The sequence below is a fragment of the Mastomys coucha genome, unplaced genomic scaffold (genome assembly GCF_008632895.1).
Source record: "Mastomys coucha isolate ucsf_1 unplaced genomic scaffold, UCSF_Mcou_1 pScaffold23, whole genome shotgun sequence".
Lineage (NCBI taxonomy): Eukaryota > Metazoa > Chordata > Mammalia > Rodentia > Muridae > Mastomys > Mastomys coucha.
Genome location: NW_022196906.1, coordinates 67,702,570 through 67,727,799, shown reverse-complemented (window position 1 = coordinate 67,727,799; position 25,230 = coordinate 67,702,570). Strand labels below are relative to the sequence as shown.

The 25,230-nt window shown below is 45.4% G+C and overlaps 3 protein-coding genes across 9 annotated transcripts in view; 1 reads left to right on the top strand and 2 right to left on the bottom strand.

Moving 5' to 3' along the window:
• The window catches only part of Pigbos1 (PIGB opposite strand 1), a 3,676-nt gene extending 3,264 nt beyond the window's left edge, over positions 1–412 (bottom strand). Inside the window, exon 1 of one of the 3 annotated variants that reach the window (XM_031343054.1) lies at positions 277–412. The gene's annotated coding sequence lies outside the window, so the exon portion shown is untranslated. Of the gene's footprint in view, positions 1–64; positions 132–155 lie in introns of those variants that run through there. The other 2 variants (XM_031343052.1, XM_031343055.1) reach the window with 2 other exon arrangements.
• Positions 301–24,375, top strand: Pigb (phosphatidylinositol glycan anchor biosynthesis class B). 2 transcript variants are annotated; one of them, XM_031343045.1, is made up of 12 exons: positions 301–559; positions 1,293–1,428; positions 3,319–3,436; positions 5,249–5,353; positions 8,100–8,230; positions 10,591–10,731; positions 16,770–16,821; positions 17,600–17,811; positions 18,530–18,594; positions 22,071–22,284; positions 22,371–22,551; positions 23,769–24,375. In XM_031343045.1, exons 1-12 carry the CDS (start codon positions 430–432, stop codon positions 23,910–23,912), a joined length of 1,629 nt encoding a protein of 542 aa, XP_031198905.1. In that variant the 5' UTR covers positions 301–429; the 3' UTR covers positions 23,913–24,375. The 2 variants fall into 2 exon arrangements, with proteins under 2 accessions (XP_031198905.1, XP_031198906.1); XM_031343046.1 differs by lacking the exon at positions 16,770–16,821 and having other exon boundaries at positions 10,641–10,731.
• Ccpg1 (cell cycle progression 1) overlaps positions 24,065–25,230 on the bottom strand; it is a 32,403-nt gene continuing 31,237 nt past the window's right edge. For 3 of the 4 annotated variants that reach the window (XM_031343040.1, XM_031343041.1, XM_031343042.1), the window contains one exon: positions 24,070–24,747. In XM_031343040.1, the coding sequence (XP_031198900.1) occupies positions 24,558–24,747 (190 nt within the window). In that variant the 3' untranslated portion in view covers positions 24,070–24,557. Of the gene's footprint in view, positions 24,748–25,230 lie in introns of all 4 variants that reach the window. The other variant, XM_031343043.1, reaches the window with a different exon arrangement.

The window sequence follows — 25,230 nt, the reverse complement described above, 5'->3', positions numbered from 1 at the left end:
AAAACAAACAAAAAGTTCACTGAGTTATAACTTTTTCCTGTCCTTGTAAGAAACGTGTAAGAACCTTCCACGCGAGGACGAGGCATGAGGGGTGGGCGTCATGGTCACCCGGGAGCTGGTTCTCAGCGATGCACTGCCTCCCTCTGCTCTGTTACCTCCGAGCGCCTCCTCGGCGGCGCAGTGCGAGGTGTTTCAGGCGCAGTAAAGCATCCAGAGTCTTTATTTTTGTCTTTCCCAGCACTGAACCCCAGTCAGGGAGGTTTGCTCTTGACCCACCCGGAGACTCGGTCGCTTCCGGTAGCACTTCCTGTCGCGGTAGTGCCAGAGCAGCAAAGCGACGGCGGCTCGCGGGGCCCAATCTTAGTGCCATGTGTCCGCCTACTAGAAAGTGGGGGGCGGGCACCGTGGGCTGCAGGTATCCGGGAGAGGATGGAGTCGGAGGCCGGCGACCACAGCCCGGCCTTCCGCAATCTCCACAGCAGCTCTGCAGAGATGAAGCTGCGGAAGAGGAAGTCCACGCAGTACGTGAGCGCGCAGGAGAAGCGCTCTCGGCGCCGCGGTGAGTGGGGCTCACCGCAGAGCACCTGGCACCTGGGTCGGCGCAGCGTGGTGGAAATGAGCTCAGGCTGGCTGGACAGTATCTTCGCTGTGTTGTAACCACTGTGCTTGGGCTTGTTTCAATCCTCCTGCATCCGTCTCCTCAGTGCTGTGTGGTGCTGACACACTATCACACCCGGCATACAGACTTTAACAGAAAATCTAATCCCTCCCCCTAACCACCACCACTGCTGGCAACTAAAGTAGAAAATCCTCTGTATTCAGCATACAGGCTGCCAGCGCACTGGGAAAAGCAAACTTTGGAGACAGCCGACCTAGTCAGTAGCAGCATTTTTATGTTGGGCAAAGCAGTTTCTGAACCTTAGCCTTCCCACAAGTAAAACTGAGGCTCTCCAGTGGTTTACAGATTTTGTGTGTATGTGTGTGCGTGTGCGTGTGTGTGTTCATGTTCCCTAGTGGGCTTTGTATCTATTTTCGCAGTGGTGGGAGGTGTTCGTGGGTTGTTTTCCATTCCCTACACATTGCTAAGGACCTCACTCCAGGGCCTCGAGCAGGCTAGACAAGAGTCCCAACCCTGAGCTAGCTCAGCAGCCGGCTCAGTAATCAGCGAGATGGCCTTTGTGGAGTGCTGTGGAAGGTCTTAACAGAGCAGGAGCCAGCGTACCACAAGTGTGGAATTGTAGGGGAAGCTGTCTCACTTGATGCCACAATTACTGCTTTGATTTGCTTTTCAGATCTTTTTGGAGAAAGCATTTACCTGGTCTTGTTTACCATTGCTCTGCGAATATTTAACTGCTTCTTAGTCCAGACAAGTTTTGTTCCTGATGAATACTGGCAGTCTCTCGAAGTTGCACACCGCATGGTTTTCAGATATCCTTTAAGGTTTCTTTTCCACTCTGAGTGTGTATTCATCTCAGGAGCTCAGTTCATGACTGCATGTTTTCAATCTCTTTGAATAATTTCAGCTCAACCAAGTATGCTGTTGTTGTGTAGTGATATTTATTTTATGTCCTCCTTTAACACTGACTTAACAAGGCAAAAAGAGAGAAGAAAAAACACACAAAAAAAACATAGGCATGGTGGCACGTGCCTTGTTTGTTTGTTTTTGTTTTTGTTTTTGTTTTCGAGACAAGATTTCTCTATGTAGCCCTGACTGTCCTGGAACTCACTCTGTAGACCAGGCTGGCCTCGTTAGAAATCAGCCTGCCTCTGCCTCCCGAGTGCTGGGATTAAAGGCGTGCGCCACCACTGCCTGGCACCTTTTTAATTCTAGCACTCAGGAGGCAAAAGCAGGCAGATCTCTGAGTTTGAGGCCAAGCCTGGTCTACAGAGCTAATTCCAGGACAGCCAGGGCTACACAGAGAAACCCCATCTCGAAAAACAAACAACAACAAACAAAACACCAACAACAAAAGAACAAACAAAAGACTTGATACTGCCTTTCAATTAGTATATACACCTGCAGTGATTTGTAGTGGAAGGATAGAGATAAAGTAAAAAACTCATTCCCTCCCAGCATTTGGAAGGCTGAAACAGCAAGATCATAAATTCAAGGATAGCCTGGCCTAGCTTTGTTTCAAAACAAAGCCAGGTCCTTGAGATGGCTCAGCTAGTGAAAGCATGAGAACACATCAGGGTGGGTAGAGAGGCTGGAAGGAATGCTCAGTGCTGAGAGCCGCTCTTATCCACAGAGGACCAGACAATTCCCAGCACCCACTGGGAGGTTTATAACCATCCTGGTTCTAGTTGTGATGCCCTCTTCTGGCCTCCATGTGCACAGTGCACAGAACATATATGTGCACACACATACACATAATTTTTTTTAAAGATTAATTTATTTTATTTTATATATGTGAGTACACTGTAGCTATTTTCAAACACCAGAAGAGGTCATCAGAACCTATTAGAGATGGTTGTGAACCACCGTGTGGTTGCTGGGACTTGAACTCAGGACCTCTGGAAGAGCAGCCAGTGTTCTTAACCGCTGAGCCATCTCTCCAACCCCACATAATTTTTTTTTTTTTTTTTTTTAAAGAAGAACCAACTCGGGCTGGTGAGATGGATCAGCAGGTAAGAGCACTGACTGCTCTTCCGAAGGTCCTGAGTTCGGATCCCAGCAACCACATGGTTGCTCACAACCATCATCTGTAATGAGATCTGATGCCCTCTTCTGGTGCATCTAAAGACAGCTACAGTGAATTACGCCAGAATGAGCGGGGCTGGACTGAGTGTGTCTAAAGACTGCTACAGTGTACTCATAGATAATAAATAAATCTTAAAAAAAAAATTTATATAAAAAAAAAAAAGCTCTGCTCTGTCTTGGGGCTGGAGAGATGGCCCAGTGGTTAAGAGCACTGACTGCTTTATCCCAAGGACTGGAGTTCAGTTCTCAGCAACCACATGACTGCTCACAACTGTCTGTAACTCTAAGATCTGCCAACTTCACTCAGATATACATGCAAATAAAACACTAACTCACACAAAATAAAAACAAATTATAAAGAAAGCTAGGTGGTGGCGCACACCTTTAATCCTAGCACTGGAGAGGCTGAGGCAGGTGGATTTCTGAGTTCAAGGCCAGCCTGGTCTACAGAGCAAGTTCCAGAATAGTCATGGCTACATGGATGAAACCTGGCTCAAAAAAACAAAACAAAACAAAACAAAACAAATTTCATTGTCAAAGAATAAAGCATTGTTTTACATATCAATATAAATAAATTTGCTACAATACTACTTGCATTTAATCCTTAATGTTAATAATTATGGCTATTTGACCTGGGAATGGACAGAGAGATTGAGAGGTTATACTTACCCCCTCATCTTTGCAAGCATTTACAAGACTCTGCATCTTCTGGGGAAAGACAGCGTTCAATTACTGGTAAATTTAAATTAAAATGACCAAAATTGTTATCAGATCCAGGTTTATTCCTTTTTCAGAAGTTAATTGGTAACGACTGAATGACTTTCTTAGTACCATAAAACTTGTTTTTAAAAGTCTGTTGTTCCTAAAGTCCATCCTTATCTAGGAAGCCCAGTGTTCCAAAGACACTGATGTAGAACTCCTTAAGATATTTAAAAAGAAGTAAAATAAAAATTTAAATAAAAAAAAAAGAGGGGCTGGAGAGGTGGCTCAAGGTTAAGAGCCCTTGCTCCACAATTATGAAGACCAGAGTTAGGTCTTAACACCCATAAAACAATCTAGCTGTGTCCCTGCAAACACCTGTGACCATAGGCCTGAGGAGGTAGAGACAAGATTATCCCTGGTTGTGCTCTACCGTACAAAAACTCAGTCCTCAGGGTAGGTCAGTCCCCAGTGCCCAGTCAGTCCCCTGCCTCAAAGGGAACAAGTGACAGGGAAAGACAGAAGCACCCTCTGGCATCCTCATGTACACACAGACATAAGCATGCAGAAGCAAAAGTGAGGGAGAAAGTCTATCAAAACTCAGTTTAAAGACAACAGGATAACTATTTTACATAGTTTTTGTTCCTTGGCTTTGGTGAGAAAATGTGACAAAAAAATTGAATGACGACTTAGTTTCTGGTTTAGTGATTCTGGTCGGTACTTCAGAGGAAGCTGTGCCCAGGACCAAAGAAAGGTCTGTGTAGTCTCACTCTCTTGTTTTAGGATCCTCTGGGAAAGGGGCAGGAGGGAACCAAGCCAAGTTCCCTGATGTGCTAGCGTTCCACTGAGGTACCCTCAGCCCTCGAGGTCTGCTAGGCTGTCATCAGGTCAGACCCGGGAGTCTCGACTGTTTCATTTCAGTCAGGGAAAGCTGCAACCCGATATTCAAAGGGAGTCCATGAGGTACTGTGTGGAGCCTAGAAAAAAATGAGGCTCAGGCTCAGATTGTTTCTATACGGGGTTGTGCTTTCTCTTCTCGGAGTCTAAGACCATCTTGAAAAAAAAAAAAAAAAAAAGGTTTTATGTGTGTGTGTGCCAGGAACGTTATCAACTTGGGACCTCTGAGAGAGCAGCAAGCACTCTTAACCACTAGTCATCTCACCAGCCCTGGATTTTTAAATTTTTATTGTTAAGAGCACAGGCTGTCCAGGCATTAAGGCTCACAAGCTCTGTAGCCTTGGGAACATCACCTAACCTCTTTGTGCCTTGGTCTCTTCATGTATTAAATACGCAGTATCTGCCTCGGAGGATTACTGTCAGGAGTGAGCTGATACAGACGAAGGACTTGTTATGATGCCCAGCGTTGAGCATTATAAATGCTTCACTTAAAAACAGAAGCTAGTGTACGCTCACGGAAATAAATATGCTTCTAAAAAAAAATAGGTTCAATCCCTACTATTACAAAAGGTGAATAATTAGTGTTGTAAGATATACATGAATATAAAAATGGGTAAATGGGGTATGGTGCTTCACACCTGTATATCCTAGTACTTGGTGCTGAGGCAGGAAAAACAAAGCCAAAGCCAGCTGGGCGATGTGACAAAACCTTCCCAAAAGACAGCTGGGATGGAGGGAGGGAGGGACGGAGGGACGGAGGGACGGAGGGACGGGGGTGGGTGGGGGGGGAGAGCCAGCAAGCCAAGTACACACAGCAAGCATATGAACAGATACACGTGGAGATGGGAGGATGGTTTTCTGTTAATGGTCAGGTTCTTTATTCTTATGACAGTATTCAGGATGAACCAGGAAGATGTGCTTAACAACCTGCTTTCTTTTTAACTATTGAAGATCTGGATTCCCAGACTTGGCCAAGCTCTTCTGTCCGCTGTAGCAGATGTAAGGCTTTACTCCCTCGTGAAGCAGCTGGAAAACCAGGAAGTGGCACGATGGGTGGTGAGTCCAAGCACTTGAGACACAGTGTGATATAGCGAAAGTGTGGGGTAAAGGCTTCCTAAAGCAGTTGATCCACAGAACTTCCTGAAAGCCTTCTATAGTCAGAAACAGAAAAATCTGAATGATGTATGCCATCTCCTGACTGAGCCCCACGTGGAACAGGCTGAATCCCAGGAGCCAGCTATGGAAGCCCTTGGGCTTCTAGACTAACAGGGTCCTCATCTCTGTCCTTAATCTTTGGCACTCTGAAGCTGCTTTTAAAGCCTGCCCCCTACCCTCAACCGCCCTGTGGCTCTCCTGAGAAATCTCTTTGCACTAAAGCACAGCACTAGATGGAGTGCCCGAAGGAGCTGGGCGTGTGAGGGAGGGCATCGCCAGGAAAAGCATCTCAACAGCGGCTTAGTTCTTTTTGTTGTTTTGTTGTGTGTGTGTTTGTTTGTTTTTGTTTTTTCGAGACAGAGTTTCCCTGTGTAGCCCTGGCTGTCTTGGAACTCTGTAGACCAGACAGGCCTCAAACTCACAAGAGATCCATTTGCCTCTGCCTCCCAGGTGCTGGGGTTAAAGGCGTGCCCTACTGGTATATTTCAAGATGGGCTTTCAATACAATCTCCGAGTCAAGCTACACCCCAGTGGGTGACTGGGCTGCACAGAACCACCATTTCTTTACCTGACTTTGTCCATGTGAACCATTTACAGATGTACTGATTTTACCGTTTCTATCAGGAAGTACATTCTGAATTCCAAACTTCCCATTCACCAACATATTTCTGGAATATGATGTATTACTAACCTGGAGAAAAGGCCTATTTGTGCAGACATGTATATATATATATTTTTTGGTACATTTTAAGGTGTGTTTTATTTTCTGTGTCTGTATATGGTGCCCATGGAGGCCAGAAGAGGGTGTGGGATCCCCTGCAGCTGAAGTTACAGGTGTTCATGAGCCACCTCCTGGGGTGTTAGGACCCAAACTTCCATCCTTTAATAGAGCAATAAGTGCTCTTAGCGCCTTAGTTTGTTTGTTTTTTTTTTTTTTACATTGTAAAAAGTGATTAAGTTCTTGATAGCTGATTCAGACACACAGTCGTTTTTATGTATTATATACATTGCCGAAGGTGCACATGAAATGGAAGCAAATATCCCAGCCCACATTTGAGGCCTTCCTTCTGAGTTCTCCTTAAGGAAAACTCTTTTCTGTCATTAATATTGGCACTTTTTTTGTTTTGTTTTGTTTTTTGTTTTAAAGATTTATTTTATTTATTTTATGTGTATGAGTACACTGTAGCTGTACAGATGGCCGTGAGCCATTATGTGTGTGACTGCTGGGAATTGAACTCAGGACCTCTGCACCGGCCCTGCTCACTCTGGCCCCGCTCGCTCGCTCACTCCAGCCTGCAATTCACTGTAGCTGTCTTCAGATGCATCAGAAGAGGGCATGAGTAGTTGTGAGCCACCTTGTGGTTGGTGGGATTTGAACTCAGGACCTTTTGGAAGAACAGTCAGAGCTCTTACCCGCTGGGCCATCTCTCCAGCCCTGAATATTGGCACCTTTTAAAAAGGCCTTGTAGGCTGGGCAGTGGTGGCATACTCCTTTAATCCCAGCACTTGGGAGTCAGAGGCAGGTGGATTTCTGAGTTCGAGGACAGCTTGTTCTACAGAGTGAGTTCCAGGACAGCCAGGGCTACACAGAGAAACCCTGTCTGAAAAAAACAAAAAATAAAATAAAATAAGAAGGCCTTGTAGGAGAGCAGGAAGCCACCTGTTGCTTTAACAAGGAGTTCCTTCTAAGATATGTTTTTGTAGACTTCTGATAATTTTTTTTCCATGTTCTTCAGGAAAACTGATTTTTATTTAGCTTTCAACCCGAAACCAAATGCCTCTTGATACATCTTCTCACTTCTTTTAATTTTTCACCAAAAAATATGGGAGCCAGGGCAAAGGCTATAGCTTAGTTGCAGGATACCTGGCTCCACATGTGTGAAAGCCTTGTCAAAACTAAAAGGAAAAAGGAAAAAGAAATAATGGGGGCCAGATACTGACTAGCTCAAGACTAGCAACTTCCAGGTCAGCCTTGGCTATAGCAAAATTCTAACACTTAAAAATACAATTCAAGCCAGGTGGTGGTGGCACACACCTTTAATCCCAGCACTTGGGAGGCAGAGGCAGGTGGATTTCTGAGTTTGAGGCCAGCCTGCTCTACAGTTTGAGTTCCAGGACAGCCAGGGCTACACAGAGAAACCCTGTCTCAAAAAAACCAAAATAAAAAAAAAAAATCAAAATTATTTATGTATGTGTGTGTTTATATGCCCCTGAAAGAAAGCACTACTGGCTTTATATACATATATGAAGAAGAGGAGGAGGAGAAAGAAGAAGAAATAGGGCAGTATTTCCAAAGCAAGGTCCATAGATGCTCAGGATAGCTGACTACTGGACACTGAGGTAGGAGGTGGAGCAGTGGCCGGATGATCTAGTGGGAAGTTTCAATATCCTATAAACTCCACTATCAGTGTCCGTGTTCTGGGTATTTCATTAGCAAGAAGTAAAAGTCAGGTGCAAACCATCAAAAAGACCTGAAAGCACTATGGCTTAGCATAACAAAATACAAACTGGTATTGGAGCGTGGGTGGCACGGTCTAAGAACAGTGTGTGGCCACAGCTACAGCATCTGGGCTCGTGCTTCCTACAGACTCGAACGCCTAGCTTCCCACTTCCCACGGCAGCCATACTCACTCCTGACTCGCGTTAGTTCCTCTGCCAGCTGTGCTCCTGGTTCACGTGGTACTGCTGCACCCGGACCCTCACCAATACCACGGAGGCTGCCCTCACTGCCATCGCCCTTTTCTACTATCCTCTGGAAGGCTCGAGGTCCATGAACAGGTAAGATGGCTGTTTACTGTTAATAGATGCGGACAAAAGTCTAAGAAGTGCTACTGAAAACCCCAAGTATCAACATGGCATGTCCAGTAGACTCCCAAGCCTTCATGATGAGTATCACAGGAAACAGTCACCCTGTATGGTGAATCTTATAAAAGAGATGGTTACAAAGTATAGACAATGCTTAGGAAATCCTGTAGTACCCAGAGCTTTACTGAAGTAGCATTCTATTTAGCTCAGTTGGGTTCCAAAGGCCAGAAGAAAGTACCGGGATCCTTGTAAAGTTCTACTTGAAAGTCCCCATGCGAGGTGAGCCTGGCTAGCCTTTAGCAATGGCAAGGAGTTGGCCAGGAGAATAAATAAGCCTCACTTATGTTGTGACTGCGGTTTTGGTTCCCTAAAGCAATCAGAAGCCAGGTAGGTTTAGAGTGTTCGTGCAGGTCCGCTGACCAACATGGGTGAACAGGTTGAGCAGATCAGAATGGCAAAAAAGAAAAACCCAGACCAGCATCGAGGAAGGGCTGAGCAGAAGCACGGATCTGAGAGAGCTGCACGAGCCAGTCTGCTGGTGTGGGGAGCGAGCAAGGGTGAGGCTGGGGTGGGACCAGGCCCTTCGCCACACCTTGGGTTTTATTCTACACACAGAAAATCATCAGAGTCAAATCTGATTTCAAAACAGTGTACTGAAAGCTGGGTATGCTAGCACACAACCTTAGTCCCAGCACCCAGGGAGGCAAAAAGCAAACATAAGCTTCATCTAAGGAGAAAGTTCAGGTCAATCAGGGGCACATAGAGGCAACGTCAAAAACAGAAAAAAAGAGGGCTGGCGAGATGGTTCAGCGGCTAAGAGCACTGACTGCTCTTCCGAAGGTCCTGAGTTTGAATCCCAGCAACCACATGGTGGCTCACAACCACCCATAATAAAATCTGATGCCCTCTTCTGGTGCATCTGAAGACAGCTACAGTGTATTATGCCAAAGCGAGCAGGCCGTAGCGAGCGGGGCCAGCAGAGGTCCTGAGTTCAACAGCAGCCACATACATGATGGCTCATGGCCATGTACAGCTACAGTGTACTCATACACATAAAATAAATAAATCTTAAAAAAAGAAAACCAAAAAAACAGAAAAGAGACTGTGTTGGATGGAAGAGACAGGCTTGTGAAGTACACAACAAGCTAAGTATACTCACTCTTCCTGCACAAAGATCATCTGGATAAAATAATTTTCCTGGGTTGTCTGTCTGTTTGTTAAGACAGGGCCTCACTGTGGACTCCTGGTTGTTCTGGTTCTGGAATTCACTTTGTTGATCAGACTGGCTGCAAACTTACAGAGAAGCAGCCTGCTTCTGCCTCCCAAGTGCTAGGGCTGCCTCCCAAGTGCTAGGGCCAAAGGTGGTGTGCCACCATGCCCCACTAAGATTATTTCTGCATATAGATTCAGGTTACTGTAAATATGATGGAGACTACTATATGGGGAAAAGTAAGGATACAGGAAATGGGCTTCTCATTTTGGTTTCCTGAGCCTGGGAGGGAATTAGAATATTTCAGTCATGTAAGATAATTAGGAGATGTAGACTCCAAGGCAGTTGGGGGACGGGCTATATGGTTGTGCTTTATAACCTAAGGTCTCTAACTCCCCCTTTTGGTCCTTTATCACCATGAGACCTAGTCAGGCCCTGTCCATTTGTGGTCTCACTACCCATTGCTCAACTTTCTCTATATGTAATATTCCATTTGAGAAACTCTGGGTAGGTCTGTTAAAACATCATGACCCTATTTGGGCATAGTGGTTGCATACTTTTGAAATGCTAACATGGGAAGCAAAGACAAGAGGGTCAGAAGTTGAAATTCAGCCTCTTCCATATAGCAAGAATGAAGTCAGCCTGAGCTATATAACAGACAAAAACTTGTCTGGGCATGGAGGTTCATGACTATGATCCTAGCACTTGGAACACTCATTAAATTGCTGAACCTCACCTTGAACTCATGATGCACCTGCCTCAGTCTCTGGAGTGCTGAGATTACACACCCTTACACGTGTTTTCATACAATCTTATGTGTGCTGGGGTGTATGCATGTACACCTTTCAGATGAGTATAATTTACTCAAATTTTGGAAAAAAAAAAAACATGATACCTTCCTTCTTGTGAGTGGTGCTGGGTTCAGTGCCAGGGCTTCGGATGCTCTTCTGTTAGTCTACATCTCTGCTTTACAAGGTCATGTGTGCACAAAAGGCTTTCTCTGCAATAAACAATGGTACTTCCTTAAATGTCTGCACGTTCTTACTGTCTCACAGTGAAAGTAGCCACCTGACTTCAAGCTCAGTTTCCCAGTGTCCCTGTAACAAGCTCTCCTTGCTCCTAGTGTCAAGTACTCACTCCTGGTTGCACTTGCTTGTGTGGTCCGCCCCACAGCTCTTATCCCATGGGTGCCGTTACTCTTCAGACATTTCTACCAAGAACAGAGAAAGCTCCATCTGACTCTACATCATTTTTTACCTGTAGGGTAAGTCTGGCTGTGGTGCCATTTATAACATCTTATTAAGACTGTAGGGAAGTTTTGTTTTGTTTTGTTTTTTAATCTCTCAGCTAATTACTGCATCAGATGTCTCAGGAAAGTTCCAACTTTGTGTTTCTATTTTCTCAACACCAGTGTGTGCATGCTGGAAGGCGAATGTGGAGGTCAGAGGACAGTTTTTGTGGAGGTGGTGGTTCTCTCTGCATTACTTCCAGGAATTGAACTCAGGCTATCAGGCTTCTGTGGCCAGCACCTCTACCCACTGAGCCATTTCATTGACCCAGTATTCTATTTTAGATGTCTAGATTTATGAGACTGGTTAACCGTATTATACTTTGGTGAAACAAAAGTGTCTGCTTCTTAGAATTTCCACACTTTATTTCCTAAAGTTTTCTATTGTATTTATATAGGACCTAAAGCAGTTTTGCTCATATGACCTCATGATCTTTTTAGATTTAAGTGATGCTATTGTTCTTATAGTAAATAGAAACATGGAGAAATTTAAAGTTAGCAAAGCCAGTGAGCTGGTGAGCGATGAAACAGGAACTGTTAAACAAGATGTAAGTGCCCAGATGTGACACCCAGCACAGCATCTCAAAGAAAATTCAAACTGTCTCCCAAGCCAGCGGGTCTACTTTGCCCAGCAGAGCATGGGTTTGCCATCTGTCTTGGCTTTCTGAGTAACTAGGATCGCAGGCCCCTGTATGAGGCTTGGTCTCTCGGGGAGTGCCAGGTATTGAGCCATCTCCCCATTCTCTGGCCTTTAAAGGAATGCAAGGACCTTCAGAGGAGAAAAGTGTTAGGACATACAATGACTAAGGTGACTTAGAAATAGTACAAAGACAAGCAGACCAGTGGAAGAGTCAGGTTTGCTCTTTCTTATTTACTTGTTCGTTTGTTTTTGAGACAGGGTCTTGTGGGTCCTCAGTCCTCCCTGGAGGCTGGGTAGTTTGACTGTGCTTACCCCAAGCAGCTGCTGGATGGGTGCTAGGCTTAGGGAAGCACTGAGACACTGTTGGTGGCAGGATGGGGGGAAATGCAGTCTGAGATGTGGGAAAACTCGAAGCTGGTACTCCCTGACCTCCGGTCGATGCTGGAGAACCACACAGAGAAGTCAGGAATGAAGTGTGGGGTGGGAGTGAGGCTGGGGCCAGGCTGGGGTGGTTCTAAGACTCTTGGACATCCAGGTGCTGCTGGGAGTCTAGAATGGAAAAGGCCCTAGAACTGAGGATGAGCCCAGGGCTTGGGTGGGGGAGCTCCAGCCTAGCTCAACTGCCATTGTCCTTAGCTTGGTGGTAGGAGAAGGCCTTCTCCATGTTCCCCATGGCAGTGGTAGATGAAAGAGAGAGTCCTTGGTTCCAAACTGTTTATTAGTTGTTCATTATGGAAAATGGATGCCTACCTACTTCTCAGAGTGGACCTGAGATTAAATACCTTTTGCAGGGAGGAATGTCTGGGAAGGGAAGCTTGCATATTGGCTAAACCCTCAGGGCCTCTAGGTACCTCATTAGCATGGAGAACTCTGTTCTGGGCCTACTTGACCACAGGTCACGTTTCCTTATGTGGGAAGTGTCCAAGCCAAGATTTTGGCAGGGAGCGGGGAGGCGCCTACCGTCTCAGGAGTGTCCCTCGAGTTTCCGGGGTCTCAGACCTGTTCTACCTTACCAAGTTCTCTGGCATGATTCACTGTCCCTCAGTTCCTCCTTGTCTTTTTAATAAAAGGAGTCGCTGGTGTGACTGTCTAGTGTTGTTTGTAGTGAAATTTTGCATGGGGTGAAAGCATCAAAATAAAATACAGCATAAGTCAGAGGGGCAACGAGGGGTGGGGCTAAGGAGACAAGGGATGAGTGAGCCAGTTAATGTGTCTGGACGAAGGCAGCTTCATTGCCCCAGGCAAGGAGATGGTGGGTCGGACTTGGCAGGGTCTGTGGTAGCAGCGCTGTCTGGTTTTTGTTTGTTTGTTTGTTTGTTTGTTTTTTAAGTAGAGATAAACTGCACAGGGTGGGCAGTGTGTGTGAAGCCTGTAATAGTTTGCTTGGGAGTTCATTGCTGTTATGGTCCTAGAAAAAGCAAGGGTGTTAGAGGAATTTAGTCCTGAAAGTTTGAGAGTTACCTGTGTTGTATTAAGGAAAGCAGAAGAGTTGAAGATTTATCTGCTTTGGATGGCTGAGGAAGAAAATACCATGCTAGTTATGTATCTGGGATAGGCAGTAACAGCTTGTCTGTAAAAGGAAACTGGTTGTTAATTAAGGAATAAATAATGGTTATCAGCATAGTTTATTTGACCCGTGGGGGTAGATTAAATATGATTTTTGAACCTTAAAAGAAATTTTAAACAAATTGAAAATTTGTAGGGCAATTTTAGGTTAGAAGACACGAATTTGCTAGGGAAAAGAATAAACGTTTAAATAAAGAACTATGAAAATTTTGGGTTAAAAGGCGCAAACATTGTTTTAGGTGTTCCTGTTGGGGAGAACAAGAAGCAACAAAGACTGAAAATTTTGGGGTGAAGGGCATGCTGTCACTCCCCAGCTATGCACTCCAGTGGGCAGGTTCCCACCCCGCAACCCCCATTGGCTGGTATACCCTAAAAGTAGACCAGAGAGAGACTTGGAAGCACCCTGTCAGGTATAGGCAGAGCCAGAGGATGTGAGACAACACCCATATCTGTGCTCTGTCTGTCCAGCCGCAGGACAGCAGCGTGGGCTGGGCTATAGGAAAGGGCAATCGCATCTGCTTTTCTGTCTGCATTGTGGAGGAGCGCTGGGCAGCGGGGCTGTGGCTGGGACTGTGGGCGGGGCTTGGGCTGGCAGGCAGGGGAAGGTAGAAAGCTCTGGGCATGCGCTGCCATCAGCATCATGGCTCTGCTAGCTGAGTAGCAGCCCTAGTTGTGGGGCTGGAAAGGGGCAAAAAGTGGAGAGCCGAGGCTAGTTGCTGCAGTAGCAGGGCGAGTTAAGTCCACAATTAGATTTGAAGTGTCAAAGGGACTGGGAGCCAGGAGCAGCGGGCGAAGGATTAAGGTGGCAAGAGCAGGGAGAGTGGGGATCCTGAGAGGAAGAGAAAGGGGTCAGGAAGAGAAGAGAGTCACAGAGAGAAAGACACAGAGAGAGGAAAGCCTGGGACTTTTGAAAAAGTGTCAGAGGTTTACTCATGGTCTTAGTTTAATCTGGAATTCCGATGTGGGTCTGAGTGGTCACTAGCTGGGGTATGCTTCAGCTGGGCATGGTCCACATGGGCACCAGTTGCTGGTCTGTGCACCAGGTGCTATCCATGGAAGTCTCTGGCCTGGCCCAGAGGGAGCATTCAAGCGAAGGAGAAAGGGTGCAAGCAGGGATGGGGAAGTGCAGCCTTTGCAGCTGCTTGCTGCCCCTGCCTGAGCCGAGCCGGTGGAGGGTTGGCTAGCATGCGAGGCGCAGGGTGATGGAGTAATTCTCACACACCTTTATTCCTTCTAGATAGGATCTTCTATACAGTTTTGGAGCGGGTTGGGGTCTAACAGCAGGTGCTTCCTATTGGCTTGGTGTGAGCTATTAGGGATTTCTCATCTATATGTGGAGGGGATTGGGGTAGAGGATGCTGCCCCTATGGCCGATGGTCACAACTCTCTCTGTGGGGGCTGTGGCTACATGAGAGGGGCTTGGTGTCTGTAGCAGGTGAAGCCCCCTAGGGCTGCCAACCCAGCTCAACCTTACCAGGTCCACCGCTGCCCCACAGGTCTCATTATCAGCCCAGGCCTGCCTCTATTTTCTTTTCTTTCTGACTTTCTTTTTTTTTTTAAAGATTTATTTATTATTATATAAATAAGTACACTGTAGCTGTTTTCAGATGCACCAGAAGAGGGCATCAGATCTCATTATGGGTGGTTGTGAGCCACCATGTGGTTGCTGGGATTTGAACTCAGGATCTTTGGAAGAGCAGTCGGTGCTCTTACCCACTGAGCCATCTCACCAGCCCCTGCCTCTATTTTATGAATGATGGCATTAACCCTGTGTCCCACAAGTCCCAGCCTGTTTTGTTTTTGAGACAGCCTTATCTCAAAGCTGGCCTGGAACTTGCTATGTTAGCCAGGCTGGCCCTGAACTCCTAGACCCCTCCCTTCCTCAATCTCCCAAATTCTAGAAATAATGGCCTTGAACGAGTTTGCTGATCTTTAAAAAAAAAAAAAAGATGTTGAGCTGGGCAGTGGTGGTGCACGCCTTTGATCCCAGCACTTGGGAGACAGAGGCAGGCGGATTTCTGAGTTCGAGGCCAGCCTGGTCTACAGAGTGAATTTCAGGACAGCCAGGGCTATACAGAGAAACCTTGTGTTGGAAAAAAAAAAAAAAAAAAAAAAGCAACAAGGCAGTTGTTGCCCCTGCAGAGGATCCAGGGTTAGTTCCCAGCACTAGGTGGATTCATAACTTCAGTTCCAGGGGATCCAACACCCTCTTTTGGTGGGTTGGTTGGTTGGGTTTTTTGAGACCAGGTTTCTCCAACAGCCCTGGCTGTTGTGGAATCAGCACCCTTTTTTAACCTCTGAGGGTACCAACCACATATGTGGTACACATACATGCATACAAAACACTAACACACATATATAAATCTATATAAAATCCAGATTGCCACTAAGTTTAAAGGTGTTCATTGTACAGGATGTGGCACATAACTTTAACCACAGCACTCAGGAGGCAGAGGTAGGTAGATGTCTGTGAATTCCGGGCCAACCAGGGTTACACAGTAAGACTCGGTCTCAAAGCAAACCGAAAATGTGCTCAGCTGCACTCACTGCTTGTTTATCATGTACAAGACCTTGGGCCTTGGGTTCAATACATTTTCTTGTTTGGTTGGAACTCACTTTGTAGATCAGGCTGGCCTCGAACTCAGAAATCCTCCTGCCTCTGCCTCCCAAGTGCTGGTATTAAAGGCGTGCACCACCACTGCCCAGTTCAATACATTTCAAAAGACAAATCAAGGATAGGCATGGTGGTACATGTTTTTAATCCAAGCCCTCAGGAGGCAGGGCCAGGTGGATCTGAGTCTGAGGCCAGCTGTCCTACATAGCAAGTCCTGGTACAGTCAGGGCCACCCACATAAAGAGACCTTGTCTCAAAGACAAAAACAAAACAAAACAAAACAAATTTATATAGCTGCATCTCCTTGTTAGCTTTCTGTGGTTGTGATAAAACACTCATCAAAACCAACTTGGGGAAGAAAGGGTTGATTACAGCTTACCAACTGTGTCCATTACCCAGGGAAGCCAAGGCAGGATCCTGGAGGGACAGACTAAAGGAAGGAAACCTCTAAGGAATGCTGCTTGCTGGCTGGCATCCTCTGGCCTGCTCAGCTGCCATTCTCACACAGCCTGGCCTATGGGCCCAATGATGGCTGCACCCACAGTGAACTGCTACATCACTTAACAGTTAAGATGATGCCACACAGATGTGCCACAGACAATTACATGGACACAATTCGTCAACTGAGGTTCTCTCCGGTGTGAAAAGTTGACAACACATGGGAACTATGATAGTGTCTGCAGCCAGTGCTCAAAAAAACAAAAAACAAAAAACAAAAAAAACCTAAAAATGAGTATTGTAAAACAGAATAAAAGCAGTGTGACAATTCCACCCATGACATTAGACATGAATAAACTGCAGCACGCGCACACACAGGAAGCTTCCAGTCCTAGGAGCATGATGCCAATGAAGCTCCCAGCATCTCTGAGTGCTGGGCAGCTGATCTCTTGTAATACTGGAGCCACAGGCACCTTGCCAACTACAGTTAGGACTTTTCAAACCCTGTGGACTTCGGAATAATAAGTCTCTATATTCTTATGTTGACGGGTTAAGTATCTGAGACTAGATACAATAGTGATTTTGTTTTTTAATGTTTGCTTAAGTGCATCTTCTCATCACTGAAAGTTCTTTGAAAATGTATGAACCCACAGCTGGTGAGCTTGTAAAGCATTTTTAAAGTCGTGCTGGGACAAAGACAGTGGCCTAGAGTTCAGCAGGTTCCCATGTGAGTCACCATTCTACTTTGTTTTTCAGATTTATAACCTTCAGTCTGTCTCTGATAATTGACCGTATCTTTTTTGGCCAAGTAAGTAAAAATTAGAGTAAGCTAAATTAGCTATCTATTTTCACCACTTACTGCTCTGAAATGTCAAGCTGGTCTTTCAGAGCTTTGTATTTACTCCGGCTGTGGTGGCGTGCGCTCGGTGTAGTAGCTCACACCTGTAATCCACAAGGCTCCCTAATTGCTGGAGTCTCAGCATCCGCGTAGAAGCCGCTCATAACAGGGAATCTGATCCCCTCTCAAAGAGCAATCAGGCATGAGGGCATGTGTTCAAGTGCACACACACACACACAATTAAAAAAAAAAAAATTAAAAAAATTCCCTTTTCTGATTGGATATAAAATAAAATATATGTGTGAGTGATTATTCATAATTTGATATTTACCTTAAACCTTAAAAACTTAGCATTTTACAAATTAACACTATCAAATACTTAGAAAAACAAGTTATTAACCAGGGCGGTGGTGGCGCACGCCTTTAATCCCAGCACTTAGGAGGCAGAGGCAGGTGGATTTCTGAGTTCAAGGCCAACCTCATCTACAGATGAAATTCCAGGACAGGCTACACAGAGAAACCCTATCTCCAAGAAAAAAAGAAAGAAAGAAAGAAAGAAGGGGTGAGAAAAAAAGAAATACAAACAGACAAGTTATTAGCAAGAACTCATTACACAGACTTACTAAAGACTGATGCTTGAGTTTTTGGATTAAATTCTTATTTAATGTTGTGATTCTGTCAAATACTAGAAAGCCCTAGATCAGTTTCTGACACTAACCCGTTTTTCTTTCTCTTTCACTTATGCCAGTGGACGCTGGTCCAATTTAATTTCTTGAAATTTAACGTGCTGCAGAACTCGGGGACGTTTTATGGTTCCCATCCATGGCACTGGTACTTCAGTCAGGGGTTTCCAGTTATCCTGGGGACCCACTTACCCTTCTTCATTCATGGTTGCTTCCTGGCCCCAAAGAGGCTCCGTATACTACTGCTGACTGTGCTGTGGACACTGCTGGTGTACAGGTAAGACTTTGTTTAAAGCAGGTAAATGTTCAAATGTTACTGAGAGATTCTGAAATTACTGAGAAGTTCTTTCTAAAACTATTGAGACGTTGTTTCTTAGGATATAGTGGTAGAGATTATATCAGATGAAAGTGCTACTCAAAGGACTTAGACCTGTTCCTACAGCTGTCTAACTGTGAGATAAAAATGAGGAACTGGGGAAGATAGCTCCGCAGGTAGAGGAACCTACCACCACCTACCACCATGCCTGAGGCCCTGAGCAGTATCACCAGGATCCACATGGAAGGAGACTACCGATGCCCACAAGTCCTGGTCCTCTGACCTCCACATGGGCACTGTGGTGTGAGAGCCTCACCTGCAACATACACTAAAACATTTTAAAGGAATGTATCCTTATTCTAGGTTTGAGTAACATTACTTAACTGAATAGATAATAGAATTTTTTCTAAGTATAATTGTACATTATAATTTCAATCGCACTCTATTTAGAAAGGAGTGTGGTTCCTGAGTTGATGAGTGGTATAATGCTTGTAATGCCAGCAACATGGACTAAAGCACAAGTGTCAAGAGTTTGAGGCTGGCGAAAAAGTTATCAAAAAAAAAAAAAAAGGAATTCTGTGTCAAATACTTGAAAAATAAACAGGTCATGTAGTTTAATTACATTAATTTCTCAGACTAACATAAAATTAATGTTTTGTCTTAATATCTTTTATTATAGCATGTTGGGCCACAAAGAATTCAGGTTTATCTATCCAGTTTTGCCATTTTGCATGGTATTCTGTGGTAAGTATTTTTGTCTAATACAGAATACATTTTAGAAAGAGTAGCTAACAGAAGCCAGACTTGGCAGCACTGATGTAATCCCTGCCTTGAATAGGAAAAGGCAGGAGGATCAACCACAAGTCAAGGGCGGCCTGGGCTTCGATAGCAAGATCCTGTCTCAAAAGAGCAATGAAACATTAAGAGACTGTCAATGCCCAAGGAGCTACTTATTTCCAATTAGGCTCAATGAAACCTTTCCTAATTACAAACTATTACTGTAGTGTTTGCTTTTTTTGTATTCTAATGCTCTGTGGGTGTCTGTTGTCTGGCTATAGAGACAGAGCTGACCTAGAGCTCTCAATGTGGCCAGACCTGAACTCAAGGGTCATCCTCTTGCCTTAACCTACCAAATGCTGGGATTACAGATGTGAACCACTCTGCCTAGCTCCTAAATGGCCTTTTTCTGTATTACATAACACAAAAGAATGACCACTGGACAGTCTACTTTCTTTCCGGGGTAAGAGGTAAGACAGTCTGGCTGGCTGAAACATCCATGCAGAATTCTATGTCATCCAGGCTGGCAGTGAACTCCAGATTATTCTCTAAGCCCATCCGCACCAGTGACAGGATAACGGGCTTGCTGTGCCATGCAGCTTTCCTTAGAATTGTTGAGTCTTTCCCAAGCTCCTCAAATCTAAGCCTTATTCTGTTATCTGTTATCTGTTCTGGTGACCTATTTTAACCTGTTTCATGTAAATGTCACTATTAGCCACTGCTTTGTAGTGACTTTTAATGCTATTCTTTTTTTGTTTGTTTGTTTGTTTTGTTTTTTCGAGACAGGGTTTCTCTGTGTAGTCCTGGCTGTCCTGGGACTCACTCTGTAGAGCAGGCTGGCCTCAAACTCAGAAATCCACCTGCCTCTGCCTCCCAAGTGCTGGGATTAAAGGCGTGCACCAACACCGCCTGGCAATGCCATTTATTCTTATGAGCTACATCTTAACTCTGCTCATTCACACTGCCTGGACGGAGCACTGGATGGGCTCTAGATTTGTGGGCCACACTAGCTGTACATCAGCTCAGGAGCCTTCTCACTGCCCAGTGTGTCAGGTGGAGCTTCTTACATGATACTCTCAGGGTTCCACGAGAAGAGTGGGAAGGTAGGAGGCCTGGGCCTGAAATCTGCAGGTCTTTCCACCAGTCTTTGGGTCACAGCAAATCAAAAACCAGGCCAGATTCAAGAGGTGGTTAAAAAGTAAGGTTTTTAGTCAGTCTCTAGACTAGCCAGAGCCCTCACTCCTCTAGCGAGTTCCTCACAGTGTGCACTGTACCTTGGTGTCTTATCTACTAGCCCAAGCAGAAATGCTGAGGTGTGCTGATGTCCTGCCAACAAGAATTAGATGTCATTGGTTTGCTCCTGGCCAGTAGAGACCTTTGCTTCCCACTGAAGAGCACTTGTTCTGAGTTCTGAACTGTCTATCAACATTATTTATGCACTGCTTCAAGACGGATTCTGTGTTCTAAAGCCAACAGGTCAGGGAAAGTGGTACCTGTCTTCGTGCCAGCACTCTAGCAGCCCAGGCCAGAGGGCTGCAGGTTAAGGACAGCCTAGGTTACATGTGTGGCAAGATCCTGTCTCAAGGGGAAAAAATTGAAAACTCCAAAATAGCAGGTGTTGTGTATACTTGTAATCCTTGCACTAGAGACTGAAGAAACCAAAGTTCTAGACCAGCCTAGTGAGACCTGGGGGGCATGGACTCAAGGGATCCAACTCAGGCTTGTGTGGCAAGGCCTTTACCCACTTGCTGCCACCCCTCCCAGTCTTCTTCCCTGGAAGCAACTGCTCAACCAGAAGAGCTTGCTAAGTTGCCCAGGCTAGCCTTAAACTTACGCCCCTCTTGCCTCTGCCTCCCTACTAGCTGGGATTACTGGGAATCACACACTACATATTCTCCAGTTAATTTTAATGTCTGATATTCACAATTCCACTACAACATCTTTGTCGGAGGATTTAGTATTTAGGTTGTGTTCGGTGAAAAATATAGCTTTGTTTCCTTAAGAGAGCAGTAACCTGAACTTCCTGTTACCTCTGCCTGTGCAGAGGGTAAGATGCAGCCTTGCCCGTCTCCACTGGGCTCCAGCTAAATAAACTACCCCTTTCCTTTTCTTATGTGAACACCGTAACCGACTTAACAGCCTGCCTTCCTTCCCAGCAACATTTAGAAATGTAGAAAATAACATCTATTTCTAAGTGACCGAACATACTAGAGAAGGTAATGGGAGTTTTTCCTTGGCTTCTCCACCCCCACCCCCATCCGAGTCAGAGTTTCTCTGCGTAGCCCTACTGTCCTGGAACTCACTCTGTAGACCAGGCTGCTCTTGATCCGCCTGCCTCTGCTGTGCCACCACTGCCCAGTGACCTTGGAGTATTCTTTTTTAGAAGTTCTTGCCACTGTGCAACACAGGAGATGGAATTACTAAGTGAAAGCTCATGGCTTCCCATCCTCTCCATGGTGTGAACCACCCTGGTAAGTCACCATTGGAGAAGACTGTTATAACTGCATGACAAAACCTAAAGCCCATGCATAGTAAGGTAACTAGTACATTTATCAGCATGGTAGCACACAACTGTAATCCCAGTACTTGAGAGTCTGAGGCCATCTTGGGCTACACAGTAAAAGTACATTCCAAAAACCACAAACCCCACAAGCATACAAAGAGCTAGTTGACATAGAGTGGTTTGTACTGTGTGTGTGAGATGGAAGCCAAGCGAGCCTCCTAGCACTTAGCTGCATCCCAGCACAACACTTCTTAGGACCAGACAACAGGAGCAAAGGAGGCACTTGGAGTGATGCTTTATGAGGACTACATGCCCATGTTACATGCAAATAAAAACACCTACTGGGTGGTGGGATTTGACTGGGTATGTTTGAACAAGCAGTATTGCTCCTGTTAAGAAAATCATGAATTGCCAGGCGATGGTGGCGCACACCTTTAATCCCAGCACTTGGGAGGCAGGGGCAGGCGGATTTCTGAGTTCGAGGCCAGCCTGGTCTACAGAGTGAGTTCCAGGACAGCCAGGACTACACAGAGAAACCCTGTCTCGAAAAGCCAAAAAAAAAAAAAAAAAAAGGAAAATCATGAATCTTAGTCCAGGCTAGCTGTTTAACTATGCCCTTCAAATTGTCCTGGAATTATTCAGAATATTATTATTTATCAGAAGTCCCCTTGGAAATCTTAGGATGTCAGATGTCCTCAGGGACTTAAATCTACAAGTTAAGACTGGACAGCTGTTATCCATACCTTACCCTTGACTGACTAGAAGGCAGCTAGACCCTGCCTGAGAGTACAGTGGTGAGTGGTCAGAGATGACTCACTGCCTGTTCATTGGCCACACAGGACCACTGCTTATGTTTGCATGGAACAGTATACAAATGTATTTGCTGAGAACAGGAAACAAGGCTGCCCGGGGTTCCTCTTACCCACCTATCTCCATGCAGGTTACTCACTAGCTCACCTGAAGGCATGGAGGAAGGCAGCGCTGAGCTTCCTGCTCTTGTCAAATGTGCCGCTGGCACTCTACACTGGCCTCGTTCATCAGAGAGGGGCCCTGGATGTCATGAATCACATTCAGAAAGTCTGCCCCAGAGGTCCTGACCCAACTTCGGCTTCGGTATTCATAATGATGCCCTGCCACTCCACACCTTACTACAGGTGAGGAAGGCAGTTCTGCCTGGGCTCAAGGTCAGCCTGAAAGAATATGCAAACTTGGGGTGTCTCCTTTTCCCTTTCTCCCACAGCCATGTTCACTGCCCACTGTCCATGCGGTTTCTCCAGTGTCCCCCAGACTTGACTGGAAAAACTCAGTATCTTGATGAAGCAGATATGTTCTACGTAAACCCCTTAAGCTGGTTACAAGAAGAGTTTCACAGCAATGCGTCACTCCCCACTCACTTGGTCACCTTCAATGTTCTGGAGAAGGTATGTCAACTCAGATGTTTTCATTAGATTAACAACAATCTGCTTCCCTGATCCCTCTCGGCCTCTGTATGAGTTAGTTCTCTAATGGCTGTGGCCAAACACGTGATCAACAAAAAAAAAAGACTTTAAGGAGAAAGGTTTTATTCTGGCTCAGGTTCAGGACACCTGCCCAGTGTGGCAGAGGCGGCATGGTGCTGGGCAGGAACAACTCCCCTGTTGCAGCTGCAGTGAGAATGTGAGCCTGCTGCCTGGTCTGTGGAAGAGCATGTAATAAGGGGGAACATCCTGGTTCAGTTTGCTCTTCCCTTTTCTTTATTCAAACTGGACCACAGCCTACAGGAAATGTGTCACCAACATTCAGGGCAGGTCTCCCCTCAAGTCTTTAAAAACTTACAAACTTAGGAAATGTGCTTCTTTGCTGCCCGGCTTGTCTCCTCATTGTACATGTGTATCCATATTTCTGCATACACACGTGGAAAGGCCAGAGGTTCAAGTTCACCGATGCTACCCCCTGTTCCTTCCTACCTCATTTTTTGAACCTGGTCTCTCACTAAACCTGGAACATAACAATTATGGCTTGCCACAGCTTCCCAAATCCTATCTCTGCCCCACTCCAATGACCCACAGTTAGGGCTACAGTTATGTGCCACCATGTCTATTTATTTTTAGAGAAAGGGTCTCGCAATATAGCCCTAGCTGTCCTGGAATGCACAGGAATCCATCTGCCTCTGCCTCCCAAGTGCTAGGTAGAACTAAAGATATGTGCCACCCCACCCAACTGCCATGCCCAACTCTTTATGTGGGTTCTAGGGGTCTGAACTCAGATCCTCAGGCTTAGTCAGCAACTAGTTGGCCAAATGAGCCATCTCCTCTGCCCCCCCCCCCCAATGGCTGTCCTCAAATTCAGAGATCTGCCTCCCTCTGACTTCTTAGTGCTGGAATTAAAGGCATAGGACACCACTGCCTGGGCCTAATAGTTTCTTAATCCAGTAAAATTGACAAAATATAATGATTCCAACCCCAATATTCCATAATTGATCTTTTCCCTGGTAAAATCAACCTTGCTCTGTAACTTGCTAGATACGTTTAGCCACCAGTCATGCCTTGACCAGGAATCCTGCTTCCAGAAGGAAAAAGTCACAAAAGGAAGGTTGTAGTTGACAACTCTAGAATTCCTTCAAGTTGCACTTGGCAAACACGACTTTATTTGCTTGCAGGAGATCCATGCCTTCCTCACCTCAGGAAGCTATGAGAGGACCGCTACGTTCTTCCACACTCACTGGCCAGAGCGTCGAACAGGAAGTCACATACATGTCTATGAGCGAAGGCTAACAGGCATGGTCAATACAGGAAGGAACTGAACTGTGAGGACTTCTGCAGAGACATTGGCATAACCGAGAAAAACTGTAGGTGACTTGTGAAATGAGAGGAAGCCCCCGGGGACAGCTGTACCATACACTGTCCTGAGGCATTCTCAGAGAACACTAATACGGCGCTAGACTTGAGAGAGACCTTTAGTTTCCTCACGGTGCAGTTTATTGTTTCTTCCATAGCATTCAGGTGTGCAAGAGAGTTCACAAGACAAGCCAGCAAGCTCTTCACAAGCCAACAGGCTCTTGAACCCACAGAGAGACAAAAGCGTGAAAGTAGAAATGTTAGCACGGAGTCCCACCTTAGCTCAGGCTTGCTGCACACCTCCACACAGCACGTACCGCCCTGGGTGAGCTGAGCTCACACTAAGCTCAGCTACTCAAACCAGGCCTTGTTTCATGCACAGAATGTCTCATGCCTGGTTTCCTTAATAAAACTACCATTTTTTCCCCCAGAGCGGAAAAAAAAAGTTTTTGTTTTTAACAAACCTAAGCTATAGGGAAATGCAAGTTAGTAAGCTTTGCTTTTGCATAATGTAAGGACAGTCATGGGGAGTTCATCTGAATTTCAACATCAAACAAAGTAGAAAGCATCCACATCTCTTAACTCCCTAATCTAACTCAATCATGAATCAGTCAGTACTTAGGGTCAGAAGGTAATTGCCCCAGCTCTATCTCAAGATTTGCCGTGTGTCTTCCATTAGCACGACCGTATTTTTGCCATTTACCTTCCCTTTCATAAGGCTGTGGATGAAGGTGCTTCTGCTCTTGTTTTCGGTGCCTGGAGTTTTCAATATTTACCATACGTTGCTTTTTATCAGGTCGACTGAAAGTAGTAAACACATTTTTTATCTATGTTAGAGTTCAGTTTTCTAAAAGTAAAAATAACAATGTTTTTCTCCACTTATCTATCTGAACACTGCCAAAAGATAAAATATAAAATAAAATCCTATTATCATACCAGGAAAGAGGGGTATTATTTCAACCCTGAAGAAAAAGGATAGACATCAATACAGCTGCACTGGCTGGACGGGGAGACCTCACAGGTGATGAGGAGGAGCAGGAATGTGACCATAAAATAATGAGGTGTTTCCGCTATCACTCCAGTAAGAACAACCAATCTTGTCTCCATTGGCTTTATCCCTCAACTGAGACAATATACACATCTTGCAAAGCAGTCTCCAACACCCTCCCCTTTCCAAGCAAGTGCAGTGAGCAGGCACCACTCTCTTCCCACTCTGCCTGCTGGCTTCTCTATTGCTTTACACAAAGACCTGCACACAAGCACCTGACTTGACATCTCTGGGTT